The sequence below is a fragment of the Aspergillus aculeatinus genome (assembly GCF_003184765.1).
Source record: "Aspergillus aculeatinus CBS 121060 unplaced genomic scaffold BO66scaffold_31, whole genome shotgun sequence".
NCBI classification, from domain to species: Eukaryota; Fungi; Ascomycota; class Eurotiomycetes; order Eurotiales; family Aspergillaceae; genus Aspergillus; species Aspergillus aculeatinus.
In genome coordinates, this window is record NW_020291500.1 from 218,477 (window position 1) to 235,412 (window position 16,936).

Here is a 16,936-nt window from a genome sequence, read left to right on the forward strand (position 1 = left end):
GGGATGGGCCAAGAGGTTTCGAGGAGAGCTATAGTGGATGAATCGTCCAATCAGCCATGAGAGAACGGGGACAACATACCGATCGCCTAGATTCAGCAGTCTAGGAGGTATGGAACGAACAGATAAGATTCAATGAAACACTGAGAACATTCATTGACAAGGGGGGAAGATCAATTCTATGTCAGAGTTCACAAGGGCGAGAAAGCGAGGATTAAGCTCAAGTGCCACCCGTGGAATGCGAGACACTGGTCGACCAGTGCACGATCAGCTGGCGGAGGGGGGGGGGGGGGTGTTTGTTGAACCCAGCTGAGCCAGGACTTGCACTTCTGAAGGAGGGGGCGAGGGGAGAGGAAGGAGGGGGAGGAAGGGAGGAAGCGGTAAGTTAGAAAAACAGACAGACAAGCGTCCTTTCAGAATCAATTTAGAAACAAGTAAGGATCTCAGACAGAGCTCAGATGGCAGAGAGAGAAGAATCTCCTTGCATACTGATAGTGTAGTAATGGGCAGGGCCACTGCAAACATGGAACAACAACAACGAAGGAGGGACCGCCCGGTGATTGGGGCAACGCGGGGTTGTTTCTGCCGGCCCAATGCCTTGATTTCTTGCCAATAGTGGGGCTCAGTCCTGAATGGCGGTCAGCTGCTACTACTAGCCCCCAGTAGCCCGGTAAGTTAACTGCGGGTACCTACGGTGTACTCCATACTCTGTCAAGCACTTGCCATCAAGTCTATCGCTCAAAAATCATGTGTCTTATTGCATCCTGGCTTAGATCTATAAGTCCCCGGTCATCCATTATGATCTTCTCCCATTTCATCCTTCAAATGAAATAGTTCCGAATGTACGTCTTAGATAAAAACCTCCCGCCTTCGTAGCTCGTAACGTGCAGGCTCGAAGGACTAGATGCACTCAGTGCGAAACGGGGCTTTCCCTTCATCACAGCGACCCCTCCTGGATCCTGAGCATTGAAGTTTTCGTCAACTGTGAGATCATTCATTCTCAACATAACCAATCATTACCGTTCCGTTCTTCAAACCGGCTTCTTCGATGCTTGCATCCAATGAGTCGATCAGATTACGACCCATGGCATTGAGGTCGAACTCCACCCCTTGCTTGTCTGCCAACGGAGGTTCGGCTTTGAGCCACTCGTAGATCCTCCGAACCGGGTCCGCCAGAGCGAAGCGGCGAATGACTCTTCCGGAGGGATGGCGGAACTGAATGCGCGTCGTTGTTGCGGGATCGGCCGGTGGTTCGTTGTGGGGGTTGTCATTTGAGATGGCAGCGAATGCACTATGCTCACCTGGCGCCTCTTCATCCATGTCGACGTCTTCCACATCGACCGCCTTCCCCTTACCTTTGACGTCTCCAGTACTGCGGGTAAGCTCATCAGGATCCTCCAATTTCGGGGCTTGGGCCGCCTGTTCACCCAGGCTGTTCCTCATCGCCATCTCCAACATTTCTTCCTCAGTCATGGCATCTATGCTCTTCTCCTTCTGTTCCGGCTTGCGCTTAGCAACGGGGTTCCGCACGTTGTGTTTCAGACTGTACCGGTCCAAGAATTCGTGAAGTTGCATCAAGAATTCGGCGGCCCGCACAACTGGAGGACCAGACCAGACCTTCATCTGTTCTCCCGTCCGAGGATCGACAATTGCGATGTGAGGGTAGTTGTCCGATACTGCGCTTGCTTGAAAATAATACTGGAGATAGGGCGTAGCCCGTGGGTCGTCCTTGGAATATTGAAGGAAGACAAAGTGTTCCTTGACGGTATCCCGCACTCCAGGGTCTTTCCACAGGTCCCGGTTGAGCACCTGGCAGTCGAAGATTGAAGAATCCTGGATGTTGACCAGCAACCACTTCTCAGTATCGCGGCCTTCCTGCCGAGCGGAATCCCAAGGGAGCCGAGACATAATCTCGAACGGCGGACGATACATCTCAGCCAGCATGTTCTGTTTACTTGAGGCTTCGGAGGCTCCTCCAGTCGCTGCTGCCAGTTGCTCACGTTGTGACGCCTCATCTTCGCCGTGCCATATCGACGCCGTATCTCTTTGATTGAAGATACCGGGACGGTCTTGGGAAGCGGAAACAATGAGTTAGCGACGGACAGACGGGAAGATAAATGGTATCACAGGGTTATACTGACTGTGTCGCTGCTGGCGAGCGCGCAGTTGGCCCAAAATGCTGGCATGCATGTCGCCGTCGTCAAAGTCCGCTTCTGGGCCCACCAAAGTTTCTGTGGTGCGAGCCATCGGTGCGCGCACCTCTTCTTCAGCACCCGCCCCTCTGTACATCTCCTCCTGGAGCCGACGAGCCATGGCCGCATCATCTTCGAAGTGAGCGCCGCGGGCGGAAGGCCGCGATTCGTCCACCGTGGTGTCGTCTTCGTCGTCGTCGTCTGAGTCGATGTGTACAACGCCGGAATCATCTTCATATCCTCTGGCGCGAGAGGCTTGCTGAGGCGCGGAAGTTGATGGCGCAGGCTCTTCTGTTAGCGGTGCTCCACCATTCTCAAAGTAAAGTTGCATAGCCTGCTCGATGTTGAAATCGGCAAGCTGCAAGTACTGGATTGCCAGCTCCGGCTTGGAGCCGGTAATTTCGGTGAACTGGGCCACCACATCGCCGTCCATGACGGGCAAAGCACGCTGGGTTTTGTTTTGGAAGCAGGAGAAGATGTAAACAGGATAAATAGTGGGGTATCAGGCCGGTGCGAGACGGAAACCACCTGCAGGAGAACTTAACTGCGAGCTGCAAGGTTGATGAGTGAGGAGGGCAATATGATGCAAACAGCTGCAAACTCCAATGACGGTATTAAGGCGGTGATCAGGGATGACAGATTACAGGGCAGCAGGGCAACAAGATAGGCTCAGTGGAATAGATTCAGCTTGAACAGGTGGAGGTCGGAGATACATAGATTTATTTGATTGTCAATCAAAGTGTGCTAAGAATATAGAGATATAAGCTAAGAGAAGAGTATAAGCAAGTAAGTACTATGTACCTAGTTATATAACAGTAGTAGAAGACAATGTCCGCTCCGATATTTAGGTAGGCAGGATCAGTGACGCACTTCGTTTAGTTAAGTTAGTTGGTTGACCAACTAAGCGCCCGCACAGTTACATAATCACCGACGCAGCCCAACTTCAAATGCAGTAACCAAAGCTGCGGCACTGGGCTTTGTCGGGAACCCTACTTGACTGTCGCAGGGCTTTCGCAGCCGACGCGTGACGCGCCGAGGCAGCGCGTCGTGGATAGCGCCGCGGCCCTAAAATCGGGCGAGGCTCAATTATGCCTCCTTGGGAAAAATAGCTCCATGTCCACTCACTCACTCACTCACTCACTCCCGTTACCCCCATTACTATCCAATCCAGTCTGCACTTGCCTTCCTATTCACTAATTTGTTTTTACTATCTCACCCAACGCTCTTACCTCCTTTGTGTGAGGGTTTGTCGTATCGTAACAATGGCTGTCTCGGTTCTGGGCAAGCGCCAACGGGGTGCCATCGAGACAGAAGGTACGTTGACTTGCTTTCCTCAGCGGAGCTCACTATCAACTTCCTTGTCTAATCAATTCTTTTCTATAGCTCCTCAATTGCTACTTCGCAGTGGAAGCAAGCGCCGAGCACAGCCGCCCCGCATCCGTGAAGAACCCGAACCCACTGCATTACAAACACGACAGCTTCGTTCGAGGACAATCGACAATAGCATTGCCGATCCGCAAGAGAACCGAAGCCTCAAGAAATTAGAATCTTCTACGGACCATACCTCAGACCGCAGCTTGAGGAAAAACAAGATCGTTTCACCAGTCAAGCTTTCACCAGTCAAGCGCAATGCTACTACAGATCCTATCAATGGTTAGTCGACCGGAGCAGCAATGTTCAAGGCCACTACTGACGGAATATAGACGAAAATTCAACACCAGTCGAATTCAAGACTCCTTCGAAGTCGAGATTTCGGGATGCACTCGACTCCCCGCCGGTCACACCCAAACACCGCGTTCAGGTTGGCGCAAAACCGTCGACGCCACGAACTCCCCGCCATGCAACCACTCCTACAACTGCTACCACCGCACAGACTGTCTATACGCAAGCAAGACAATTGTTTGCACGAGGCGCATCCTCTACGCGGATCGTTGGCAGGGAGGCCGAACGGGAAAAGCTTCGCGATTTCATACAGGACAGCCTACACACTCGCACAGGTGGCTGCCTGTATGTGAGCGGTCCTCCTGGTACCGGAAAAAGCGCATTGGTTCAGGAAGTGTGTAATGGGATGGACCTGCAATCAGCCAAGGTTACACACATTAATTGTGCGAGCATGCGAGCCGCCCGTGATGTTTACAGCAAGCTTATCGAGGATCTTTGCGATGACTCTGAGGTGTTTAAAAAGAGCGAGGCGGACCGGCTACGAATGATGTTCACATCGAACAAGAAACAGAACGATTTATATTTCGTGACCCTGGACGAGATTGACCATCTCCTCACTGCGGACGCTGGCATTTTGCAGTCCCTATTCGAGTGGTCTCTACAGAGCGAGTCGAAACTTATGCTCATTGGGATTGCAAATGCACTTGATTTAACCGACAGGTCGTTGCCTCAGCTGAAAGCCAAGAATCTCAAGCCACGTCTGCTCCCATTTCTGCCTTATAATGCGGCTCAAATTGCTGGAGTCATTACTGGTCGACTTCGTTCCCTGCTTCCGGAGGGTCACAGTGCAGATCCAAACTTCATCCCATTTGTCCAGCCCGCAGCGATCCAGCTGTGCTCGAAGAAGGTGGCCTCGCAGACTGGCGACCTACGCAAGGCATTTGAGCTGATCAAGCGCGCCATCGATCTTGTGGAACAAGAAACCCTACAGAAGCTCGAAAAGCAAGATGCCGCGTCTGGCACTCAAAACCAAACTATTCTCGTTGAGAACAATAATCTCTCATCCATCAGCAAATGCTCACCACCTTTCCAGAAGTCTATGAAGGCCTACACCCCCCTCACCGCACCACGAGCGAGCATCGCCCATGTGGCGCGCATCACTTCCTCTGCTTTCGGTCAGGGCACCGTGCAAAGACTTCAGGGTATCAATCTTCAACAGAAAGCCGCAATCTGTGTATTGATCGCTCTAGATCGGCGCCGTCGAGAGACAGAAATCCCAGGTACTCCATCCAAGAACAAAAATGTGGCTCCCACGGTCAAGCAGGTCTATGATGCGTATTGCGCCCTGTGTCGGAAAGACAATCTTTTGCACCCTCTCACATCGACGGAATTCAAGGATGTACTTAGCAATCTGGAAACCATGGGTCTCGTGGGCGAACACCAAGGCCGCGGTCGAGGTGGCACAGTCGCTGGCGGAACCGACATTCGACGTTCTCCCTCTAAGCATGGAGCTGGCCCCATGACTCCTAGTCGAGCGCTGGACGAGCAATGCCTCGTATGCTTCGTGTCTCAGAAGGAGATCGAGAGCCAAATCGCAGGACCCGGAGAGGGCATCCTCCGCAGGCTGCTTTTAGGTCAAGCCTAACACTTCATCAACATTCTGCATTTCTGAGCGTTTGGCCACCTGGCCTTCATTGCATTTTTGCATTGCACCGACTTCTTATGTCTTGGTTATCGGTGCATTGGACCCCGCACAAACATTTCATCACTCATATCTGGGATTAGCACAGCACACACAGCATGGCACAGCACGGTACGGAACATACCTCATAGCGTTGTATACTTAGTTTACTTGGCACTATAATTCAGAGAAAAATACAATCAAAATTCATCTTACTTGCAGTTCTCCTTTGACGGTTTATTCTACATTGGGATTCTATCTGCAAACTAGACGGTGCATATCACACGCGGGGACTGTTCGAGGATAAATCCGAGACAATGCACGGAAGTGGATATTTCGCGAACACATGATAAAATCCTGAAAACACAGCAGGCATAGATAGATTGATCGATCGATGGAAGGAAAGAAACAAAGATAGATAAATGGAATGGGAGCACTATGTATACACCAAAGATAGAATAAACATACGAAGATGTTGGGTATGTCAGAGGAAGAAAAGAAGCAGAAGCAGGTTTGCAAAGGAACCTCAGGCAGAGGGAGCGGGATGTCGACTCTCGAGCGGGATACAATCGAGGATGCACGAAGCAAACAGTAAGAACACAGAGGAAAGGAGAAGTGGCGAAGAAAGACTGCTGACTAGGTAGGTAGTCCTTGGGCCCAAGGCTTTCTTGGCTGATAAGACCGGCTCTCAGATCCGAAAAAGAGGCCAAGGTAACTGAGGTCAGCAGACACATATCATGCGTAAACTCCACTCACTTTATGTTGCTCCACCATCCTTATCTCTCAGAAGGGGGGTGGAGCACCATAACGATCTGTTCCCGGCAGACTAATAGAGTATAGTCGTTGGTGGCTGCTAGTCCCTCCCCAACCCACTGTCATGATGAGAGAACCTCAAGCAAGACATGCAACAACATTCAAGACGTTCAGGTCATATGAGTCAATCAGTCAGTTAGTGAGTGCATCCACACATCACTTGAGTCGCGTTTAATCATCGTCCATTGGCTTGTCCTCCAATGTAACACCTTTGGGCTCGTTCTCGATGGTTGCCAGGCTGCTGCGCTTGCTGTCAGATCCATTCTCACTGTTCACCGCGATGGGAAAGCTGGAACGGTTGCCAAGACCGGGTTTGCGGTTGAACATGACACTGGAGAGGGGGATCGAAGTGCGCTTTTCGGCTTCCTGGGTGGGAGTGGCAGCGGTCACGGGGCTCATGGATCCATCTGATCCTGCGACCGGAGGAGGACTCGAAGTTCCAGATCCGGAGCTGGCACTGATGGCGGGAGAGTCATCCGCAGCACCGTTGGTCTCAAGAGCCTCTGAGTTGTCGATGTTCACGCTGCTCATTTTCTCGGCAGCTGTAGGAGATTCCACATTGGTGGGAACGTCGAGGCTATTACGGAGGTTGGTTCTCCGCTCGGTAGGGCTCGTGACGTTGACGGGGAAACGCCCGGCCTCTGAAGCACCGCTAGAACGATCCCGACGGTGCTTCCGTGGGGGGTTGGGGCTGTGGGCGCGGCTGCGGTCGACAATGGCGCGGTTCCGCGCTTCCATGGCTGCGCGTCGATTGCTCTCATCGGTGCTAATAGCACGGGGGCGATTGCTGGTGCCACTGATCCCGAGAGCGCTCGATTGGCGCTTGAGCTCGCCGAAAATAGCATCTTTGTGAGCGAACAGGTCACGGATTAGGCGATAGCTATGGCGCTCGTTCATCGTAAGGCTGCTCTCCGTGCGGGGGCGGAGAATGCAAGGGGAGAGCGCTTGGGCAAGAGAAGATACATAAGCTTCGTCGGCAGACGTCAGGTCTATCAAACGCGTGAAATGGGTCATAATGGCGTCAAGTGTGGCGATGTTATTGAGACGGAGTTGGCCGAGTGTGCTTTGAAGAACTTTGATGCGGCCTTCCTCTGTGGTCTCATGGGCGGTGGTGGAATAAATTGTCTTAACAATTTCATAAACTTGAGAAGAAACGAGCGAATCTGATTCATGTTAATGCGAATCAGATTGTGAGACGAGATGGATACGAACCTGGCAATTCAAGAAGATACAACTTCAAGACGCTGGCAATGATAGGAATCTCGTATTTCTCGAGCACTTCGTTGTAGTCCGCTCTGCTGTTGTTCAATGCATTCCGCAAATGGTGCGTTGCCGCTAAAGGTACATCATAGAGCCATATCGCACGTCGGGCCTCGTCACCCTCCAATTCAGGGTAACCTATATTTTTGGTCAGTCAATCTCCAAGAGGACGACGTCAATACTGCAGCGCTCTTACGGTTGTCAAGATAAGTGAGGATAGTCGTTACAATAATTGGAACCCGCTTGCGATCGGCTCTTGCTCTAGCCTCGAGATCAACACCGAAGTTCTGATCTAGATGCAGATTAGATCTCAGCTGCCCAGACGGTTTACGAAGAACGGGGTCTTCTACATACCTTCCACGGAGCCGTAGTAGTTTTCGTAAGCCTGTACGCGGGGGACAAAACCGCCGGTCCGGTAGTTCTCCAGAAGGTATCTAAGATCTCCGAGGGGCTGAATAGTCTCCTGGTACAGCATCATGTGATCCACCGTGCTCTGCAGGTTAGGAATCACGTTGCTGATTGCCCCAGAGAAATCTAGGATTACGGCTTTGATTGCCTTGAGACGGTCCAATTCGCACTGCTCCATAAAGCGCAGATTCTCAACAATCTCCTCCTCGAGCTTGCATCTGATCAGGTCAAGTCGCCGCACAGCAGCCTTGTACCGTTCATCAGCCTCGCGGGCCTCTCTGCGCAACTTTTCCGCTGGCGTTTCGTTCGGGTATGGGTTATTCAGCGGGTTCCACCCGGCGAGCATCTCGGATACAGAAGACAGGGGGGAGTCACTGCCATCTTCGCTGGAGGCGATAGAAGTGACCCGCATCAGAGGCTTTTTCTTGTCGGGAATGCCTGTGACTTGGAAGACTTTTGGGCGCCACTGATAACGCATCTTAGAGCTATTGGCAAACGTGCTGCCCATGTTTCCCACGAGCCTAAGAACCCCGTTGTCGACAAGGTCCTGGCCGATTCTTTCACAATAGCTGATGCTGGTTCCGTTCAGATACTTCTGAATATAGTCGACGATGTCGGCACCGGTCGATGTGTTCTGATAGGTTCCAATGATGGGCACTTTGACATCGCCCACTTTGATCGTTTCCAGCATGTGTATCAACAGCTTCTTCAGGTCCTCGGGAGGATAGATGCGATCGCCGATTTCGACCGGCTCTTCTTCCTCTCCCTCTTCTTCCGGCAAGACGATCTTGGGAGTGGGCTTGATTTTGGGACTGGTCTCGGGACCTTGGAAAGCAAGCTTGTTCTCTTCCTCCAAATCCTCCACAACACGGCACTTGTTGAAGTAGTGGCTCCGCAGTTTCTTGACCAATTCGACCTGCTTCGTATGTTCCTTGATGCGGGCCTGCAAATCATCGTGAGAGTTCTGTATCCGCGCCTCATGTTGATCGCACCAGCGGCGGAACGGCGACACGACCAATTCCCGAATGTTGGACGCGATTTTCTGGTGGTTCTTGGACGCCTCGACCATTTCCGTGCGAACACCTTCATAAGCCTGCAGAGAAAGATGGCAACCCTGCATTAGTACTCGCATAGACATGAAAGACCTAGCTTTAACTCTCCGATCCGCTTACCTTTCTCACGCTCGCCCCGTCGTCCTTCGCAAACCCTGTTGGTGTCACCCGGTCGACGGCCGGCGCAATGTCCCCGAGTTTGGAGCCATACATGTCCTCCGCGTCCGCGCGCATCGAGGCAATAGTCAGAATTTGTTTGTTTTCCACCGCGCCCTGCTGGAGTTTGCCGTAGAGTACCCCCAGACCTGTGGCGTAATCTGGGGTCCAAAACGAATCTGCGAAGCCAGGCATTGTGAAGCAAGATCGGCGACCGACAAACGAGCAATGAATTGGAGTTCCTGGTCTCGCCTAAGGTGCTGCAATGATACGCAGAGGTACTTGTTCGAAGTCGGCAAGTCTCCCAAGGTAGAGATGATCGGTCGTCGTCGCCAGCGGAAGGCGGCCGGATTAAACAAACTAGAGGCGCAACGGCAACTGTACACAAGGACCGTGGAGAAAGTGAAAAGAGAAGTAAGAAAACGACCGGCTTGAGCGCAACCAATATAGCTGAAGGTTTCAACGATCCCTAAGGTGGCACGGAGGAGCTGCGAAGAGACATAGGCTCGGGGAGAGGGGAGGAGGGGGGAAACAAGTATGCGAGAGCGGCTACAGAAGACGACAGCCTAGAATTCGGGGGGGGGGGAGAAGGTGGGATGAATGCAGCGCCAATGGAGAGCAGTGATGCAGTAGATAATAACGAAGAGAGAAGAGATAGAGGGGGAAAATAAAATACGATATGCTCTAGAAGAGAAGCAATTGTTTTGTCAGGGAAGGAGAGGTGAAAGGAAGAGAAGTAAAACCGGGAGGAAGAAACAATGATGATGATGATGATGGGATGAATATTTCGAGATTCCAGAGGATAAGTTAGACTAGAGAGAGAGAGAGAGAGAGGTTCGGTCGGGCCTTGGGCTCTCCATCCGTCATTATGGAGGGCGACGGTGTAGGTACTGGGTACGGTAATTTACATGTAAGTTTTCAACACTACGACCGATTAGTGCAGGAATACGGAGTACGTACCAACCTGAAACCACGTTAAATAAAAGGCCCTATAGAAAAGAAAAGTGACTGGGCAGGGCTGGTCAAGTCAACTCTAACTTACTGAGGTCTACGTAACTCTTGGTTACTATGGAGTACAGTCCCCACTAGACCATTGCCGCCCGCCTTCTTTTTTTCCCAGTCTCCTCCTCAGCCTCGCTTTATCCCTCACGTGTTGCTTTGCTGGCTAGGAATAAGTAGTCTAAGTTATTTAGTAGAGAACTGCTGTTGTTCTGCTGTTGTTCTGCTGTTGTTCTGCTGTTGCTGGAAAAGTGGCTACTATTTTTGGTCTCCCCGTCACGGTTAATTATTACCGTTGTCTTAGATTGATTTCCCAACAATCTCACATGGCCCCCCCCTTCCCGTAAGTGACCATGGTATAATTAGGTATAGTCTGCTGTCTGATCATTGCCCGAGTGAGGTTGGAATCCAACCCTCCTCCACTAACACTCGGTGTGTTCATTCGCTACTGACGGAGGACCAGAAAGACACCAGTTTCTCCTGCCGCCAAGACCACAGAACAGACCACCTCCCTCAATTTTGAGATTTCAAATGACAGTCTTGAACGCGAAATCAAGTCACTTCATTCCGCTCGCTTCTACAACTCATAGTCCATGTACCTTGCGCAAGACATCAATTCGAGTCGAGTTGTATTTGACCATGAAGACGGTTTAAAACACCAAGACGCACCAGATGCTCTCATCTGTACAAGTGAGGGAAAGAAAGATTATCGTTATGGTACACAAAGTTCAGGCACGTAAGGTATCATGATATTAAGGCGCCCGTGTATGTCCAATGTCTGACTGGCAACACTTCAACCTAACAGAAAAACTTGTAAACCTTCTTCCAAGCTGGCCAGGACGCCTGTTCGGCCTGTTCCTGCTCAATGAGATACTGGATATCCAAGTCACGTCGACCAGTCTGCAGGTCCATGTCTTTGGCGCGGATAAAGGGAGTCTTGTACCACAGTTTGTAAGGGATGTAAAATGCCAGCACGACAGGCGCGGCGAGGTAGGCCGAGAAGAAGTTTTCGACCAATGCCGAGGCAGACATACTCGCATATCCGGTAGGCGCGAACCCAACCCAGAACTGGGCTACCAAAACCAGGCAGTTGAAAGCGAATCCGACCCAGGATCCGACCACTCCAGGTTGAGACCGGAAAGCAAGTTCGTTCAAACTATGTCCTTGGATTTTCCAAGCACGACGGAAGCGGATATGGCACAAACAGATTGAACCCCAAGTGAAGATGGACGAGAGACCAGAGATCGCCATCATCCAAGAGAACGCTTCGGACTGCTTCGAAGACGCGGCCAAGAATCCAAGTGCACCCAGCGACGAAGCAATCAGAAGGGACCAGAGAGGACGACCCTTACGGTCGATATAACCCAGGAACTTAGGGGCTTGTCCCTGTTCAGCCAGGGCTGCTAACGTTCTCGAAGAACCGTAGACCGAGGCGTTACCAACTGACAGCACGGCGATCATGATCACAACATTCATGACAGAGGGCAGTCCAGATATACCGGCGTTCTTGATGGCGATAACGAAGGGCGATGCCTTAGCGTCGGCGCTGGATGACCCGCTAAGGAGCATGTCATCGGTGTAAGGGACCAGCAAGCCGACCAGCAGAAGCGACAAGATATAGAACAAGGTGATACGCCAGAACACTTGCTTAATGGCAGTCGGGAGGGACTTGCGAGGATTGGCGGTCTCGGCTGCCGCAAGACCAACCAGCTCAGTGCCGGCAAATGCGAACGCAGCATTGACGAAGACACTGCAAAGACCCTTGAATCCGTTATGGAAAGCACCCGGGTTATGCCAATAGCGTGCACCGATATAGCCACCGTTGGGGCCACCACCACAATCCAAAATGATGCCAAGGATGCTTATTCAAGTCAGTCGGATGGTTTCCAGGATTCCCGTAAGAGAAATGCGCTCAGGTCACTCACATGAAGCCAATAACCGCAAGGACCTTGACAATCGAGAAGACGAACTCAGCTTCTCCATAGCCCTTGACACCGAATAGGTTGATTGCGACGATCAAGACCCAAAAGATGGCGACCCAGGCAGCACTCGAGATACTCGAGTTCCAGTAGTTGACGGTCATGGAAGCAGCGACAATTTCGGTCGGCAGAACCACCAACCATTGCAGAGCATAGTTCCAGCCCATGGCGAAGCCCCAGGCGGGATCAATAAAGCGAGTGGAGTAGTGGGAGAAGGAACCAGCGACAGGAAACAAGACGGCCATTTCACCCAGCGCGTGCACGGTACAGTAAAGCATGCAGCCGATCAACGCGTAAGCAATCAGAACCGATGCAGGTCCACCCGCAGCCAAAACTGATCCGGATCCGACGAAGAGACCAGTACCTGAGTGACCAGATGAGCCATCTATGCAAGAACCAGGGGCCATATAGGGGTACATACCAATTGAGCCACCGATAGCGATCATCTGAAGGTGACGGCCTTTAAGCTTGCGCTGCAGAGGGGATTGAGCAGTCTTCCGTGCAGCTTCCTCGATATCGAATGTCGATCCATCGGCACCCGAGTGCTCGGCGGCCGTCACTTGTGCATTAGGATCTCTCTTGAAACTGTCCCAGATTCTTTGGCCAAAGCTTCCTTTAGTTGTCTCGGTCTCTCCATAGGATGGCGGAGGGTCGGCGGCCGAGGAGGCCTCGGGTTTGGATTCATATTTCGGCTCCATGAAATCTTTCTCCATGGCTGGAAGGGTAAGAGTCGGGTATGGTTTCGCACAAGGTACTAGGAACTCAGTAGGGCAGCAAGCTTGCACAATTAGAAAGAGACTTTCAGTATGGGAAGGTCGAGGTCGAGGAAGAGAAGAAGGAGAAGGAACAAGATAAGGTGATAGTGATTGTGCAGAGCAGCTGCTGGCGTATTTGAGTGCTAGGCTACGATGAGTGAATGTGTGTTACTGAACCACTCCGGCGAGCCACGCTAATCAGAGGCACAATGTGTTGGACTGCCTGCTGCGATCACAACAGAGCAATGCTAGCGGGGGTGCAAAGAGGGATCAGAGGAGGGGGAAGAATTAAGAAGCTCGGAAGCCCTCATGGATTGACATGGGATGCCAGCCAGTATTTAAATGGGGAAGATCAGCCTTCAGAGCGCAGTGAGATGGAACAAATGAATAAATCCTGCCTAGCTAGTCTGGCTTAATTGACTGACATCCATGCTTTCGGGGGTAATTATCCACCATCAATCAGCATGGAGAAGGAAGAGGAGGGGTGGGCCAGATTATGCCATTGCAAGCATTGATACGGTATACCTCCCTGTCTACCTACCATCCATGTGGCCGAGCCAAACGGGCAGGAAACTCTCTGGGTTCGGAACCTTGAAGTGGGACCAGTCTGGGGGAAGCTAGTCTACAAGAGGGGCCTTACTTCCTGTCAATTCACTAAAATTGATCGTGGCTAGGCCACTGTAGGTGGTGGTGCATCCGATTGATATTCTGGGGGAGTATCTTGTTAATCTCTTGATTTCATGAACGGGGTTGATTGCCACCTTATGATTGAGCATGTCTGCATCGTGATTGGCTGCCATCTGCAGCATTATTCACCGTTACTTTTTGCTTGACAATTAGGATTGATAAGTGCGCAGTTACCAGCAGCTGACTTGCTAATCACAATCAGCCACACGACATGGGAAGGAAACCTTTCAAACCGGACTAGTCCCAAGCATGACTAGCCCGCCCAGAATCCCCATAGCCACTTATCAGTGGGTATCTACGGAGTATCCCACCACTACCTAGTTAACTACTACTAGGTAGGTAATCTACGCCGTAGTTACTACGTACCTTCTGCTATGCCCCATAGGTAGGTACAGCACTCCGTACATGTTGCGTTGCTATTTGGTAGTTTATCGTGTCCTCTTTGTTTTTGTTAATTATCGTCTCGAGTGTGATAGTTCCACTGGAGGAAATAAATCTCTACAATATGATTAAAGCCTCAACCAAGCTCCACATTCAGATGCAAAACAGCATTTCAAGTGCCCAGAATCAGCGCCGAAACAACAGCAGCTGACCTTGGTTCCGCCACTGAAGCCCTGGTCCTCTCCGAGCTACTACGTATGTAATAACTTCGTCCTTAAGGTTCCAACGCCACTGGTACTGTAGTGCAGAACTTCCGAACCAATAGCCAAAGGTGGCTTCATCCTTCCCAATAAGTACCTACCCACCCACCCACAAGAAGAAGTCAGTCAATCGTGGTGTGATTGTTATAATGAATTAGTTGTAGGCAATTTTGCCTACAGTTCAACACGTGTGCTGCTGCAAGTAAGTAAAGTTGGGTTTCATGGCCAGGGTCCTTCAAGTGGAGTCTCTCTTATCTATGAAGTCTAAGCAGGCGATTGATAGCTATCGGGTTTATCATTATCAATGGCCGCTATCTCTGGATTTCCTGATAATTGATTTTCTTTTTCTTTTCTTTTTTCTCCCCCTGATAGAAAATCATGCCGACATCACATCGCATCATTGGAATGTGTCTAGAAGCCCCTCCGCGTGCTTACGCGCCTCATCCTTCCTAGAATATGTCCGACGGTAAACGGACTTCATCCCTCAGGCATGCAGCTACCTCCCCGAGATTTAATTCACGCAGCGAAGCGAGAGCCAATCAAGCAGCTGGAAGGCAAATGTTTGATAAGAGGCTAGCCTCGGTACTCCTTGGGATTGTTCAGTCAAAGGCCTGGTGCTCATCTCTCGAGTCTATGCCTGCAGTTCCTTCTGCCACATCCAGCAGATAGCTGTGTGTATATGTTGCCTTGACTTTCAGATTGTTATGTCACCATTAAACAATGAACAATACACATATAGTTACCAGTATCTTTGTGTATGCTGTCTCCTGTGAGAAGATCATCACCAACCTCCAGAAATGCGATCAGAGGCTTATGGTCGCTGCGGGTGGCTGACGTACACTCCTTTTTGACAATCCCTGTACTAGATCTACGGAGTACAACGGATACCTCCCTGCGTGGTGACTGCCACCATCTTCCACCTCTTCTTCCAATTGTCTTCTTCGTCTTGTTCTCGAAGTTCTCGAAGGTCCCGAAGGATCGAGTCTGTCTTGTCGCGAACCCTGATCCGGCAAAAATCGCCTGAGCTGGAGGTCGATTCGCACACTTCCCCCTGTCATGGCGACGGAGGTCAATGCAGAGAAGGGTTAGTGTCAACTGGTTAGGTAGAATCCTTCTCCCGCGGCCAGGGTTGACTGCTCACGGCAGCGAAACCCAGCTGTCGTTCAGTATTGTTGCTGTGGCTTTTGAGCCAAACATCCCACTTGTGCATGGGTGGCGTTACACTCATCTGGCCAAACCATGAAAGGAACGAAACTGAGGAGAATGGTGTGACCCTGCTCCCCTCCGTCCTCGTAATGCAACCGCAGATACCCGCTCGACTCATCTTCCGAATTCTTTTTTGGAGGAGGATGAAGTCAATGGAGACACGCCTAGCCAGGTTTCTGCTCGTCTTGTAGCTTCATCAGGGCGGTTGGGACGCCAGATTGGTGATGAGATCGAGCAAATCATCGCAGCTACAGGACCGGGCCGGGCATCAGGCTGTGCCTTTCGCTAGCCGGTCTTGCAGATTGAACCAATAAGTGATGGTCGCAGCCAAGGAGGACATCAGCCTTACACTGCTGCAGTATACCCTGTTGACTGAGACATGTAGTGTCACAAGAAAACGGGTTGATGACGGGTCATGATGCTGGGATGTTCGGCACGTGAAGAAAGAGGAGCAATTCTCAGACACTAGCATCATTGGCTAAATACTACTTCTGGAGAACGACCCAACGGCTGCACATCGACAGGTGAATTCGCCGCCCATTTTCAATATGGCACGGAAAAGAGAAGAGGTAAATACGACTACTAGTAGGGTAGAGGCTCGTCTCAATCCAAGTCTAGCCATCTGTGGAAATACCAGGACCACACTCACACAAAACTTACCACACGATATACTTTCGCGCGATGTCACCTTAGTTTACACTGAGCCAGCCCGGGCAACGGAGCCTGCGGCATCCCCGAAAGCCAATGATTGATCGCGAACTGTGCCTCCGGGAGAAGCCCAGCCTCCGAGCAACCTGACCCTCCCCTGGTGGCTGCATCCCTCCGCGCAGCCTTTTCAACTAACTAATTTAACGTGAACATAGATGATATAAGCTTGTCAGACAATGCAAGCTGTGCAGCTACAGTCATGATAGATAGTTACTAACTAACACTGACTATCAGCCCATGCTGCCGGTCGTTGTTGAGACTGCAGCTGGGGCGGTCTTGATCTCTAACACCGAGAACCGGCGAGCGGGTTAGCCCTTTGCACTTAACTCGAAACTCGAGGTTGGGCCAACCTCCGATCGGACTCGGAGTCGCCGGTTCACTTTTCACTTTCCACTTTTCAATCTGCCAACCTCATTCAAACCCATCCGACGTTGAGTTTGGGGACAGACGGCCATTTAGGGTTATCTCCTTAATGCGGGCGGGCGGACAATGGGTGAAAATGCGGGGAAAGAGCCGAAGCTATTACCTAACAGTTTCCACTCGGCCCCAGTCGGTGGGAAATATCTGGGGTAGCTGACAAGAATCTCTCCCGAGTCTGTTCTCATTCCTTCCGCAGTCATGCATTTGGTCTGGTCCACTGGCGATACGAAGATTTATTCTTGGACTGGCACTCCCAGGGGACTGACCAGAAAGGGATCAACCACTTTGAATGATATTCATCTGGTTGCTCGAATTATGAA

At 51.2% G+C, this 16,936-nt stretch overlaps 5 protein-coding genes across 5 annotated transcripts; 1 reads left to right on the plus strand and 4 right to left on the minus strand.

The window, feature by feature from the left end:
* Nucleotides 1-734: 734 nt before the first annotated feature.
* Nucleotides 735-2,980, minus strand: BO66DRAFT_376576 (DNA-protein crosslink repair co-factor UBX5). Its single transcript, XM_025645713.1, has 2 exons — nucleotides 2,139-2,980; nucleotides 735-2,066 (listed from the first exon to the last, which is right to left on the minus strand). The coding sequence occupies exons 1-2, from the start codon at nucleotides 2,620-2,622 to the stop codon at nucleotides 988-990; spliced, it is 1,563 nt and encodes a 520-aa protein (XP_025502789.1). The 5' UTR covers nucleotides 2,623-2,980; the 3' UTR covers nucleotides 735-987.
* Nucleotides 2,981-3,339: 359 nt separating this feature from the next.
* Nucleotides 3,340-5,734, plus strand: BO66DRAFT_429619 (AAA family ATPase CDC6). The gene is made up of 3 exons (XM_025650466.1): nucleotides 3,340-3,503; nucleotides 3,573-3,842; nucleotides 3,893-5,734. Exons 1-3 carry the CDS (start codon nucleotides 3,452-3,454, stop codon nucleotides 5,494-5,496), a joined length of 1,926 nt encoding a protein of 641 aa, XP_025502790.1. The 5' UTR covers nucleotides 3,340-3,451; the 3' UTR covers nucleotides 5,497-5,734.
* On the minus strand, nucleotides 5,579-6,391 carry BO66DRAFT_118478 (uncharacterized protein). Its single transcript, XM_025641887.1, has one exon. It carries the CDS (start codon nucleotides 6,264-6,266, stop codon nucleotides 5,799-5,801), a length of 468 nt encoding a protein of 155 aa, XP_025502791.1. The 5' UTR covers nucleotides 6,267-6,391; the 3' UTR covers nucleotides 5,579-5,798.
* Nucleotides 6,392-6,516: 125 nt separating this feature from the next.
* Nucleotides 6,517-9,416, minus strand: BO66DRAFT_412419 (GTPase-activating protein RGD2; the record flags this gene model as incomplete). Its single annotated transcript, XM_025649351.1, has 5 exons — nucleotides 6,517-7,508; nucleotides 7,558-7,743; nucleotides 7,802-7,897; nucleotides 7,960-9,106; nucleotides 9,186-9,416. The coding sequence occupies 5 exons, from the start codon at nucleotides 9,414-9,416 to the stop codon at nucleotides 6,517-6,519; spliced, it is 2,652 nt and encodes an 883-aa protein (XP_025502792.1).
* Nucleotides 9,417-11,018: 1,602 nt separating this feature from the next.
* BO66DRAFT_439673 (amino acid permease GAP1) lies at nucleotides 11,019-12,912 on the minus strand (the record flags this gene model as incomplete). Its single annotated transcript, XM_025651172.1, has 3 exons — nucleotides 11,019-12,081; nucleotides 12,146-12,563; nucleotides 12,621-12,912. 3 exons carry the CDS (start codon nucleotides 12,910-12,912, stop codon nucleotides 11,019-11,021), a joined length of 1,773 nt encoding a protein of 590 aa, XP_025502793.1.
* Between the last annotated feature and the right edge of the window lie 4,024 nt (nucleotides 12,913-16,936).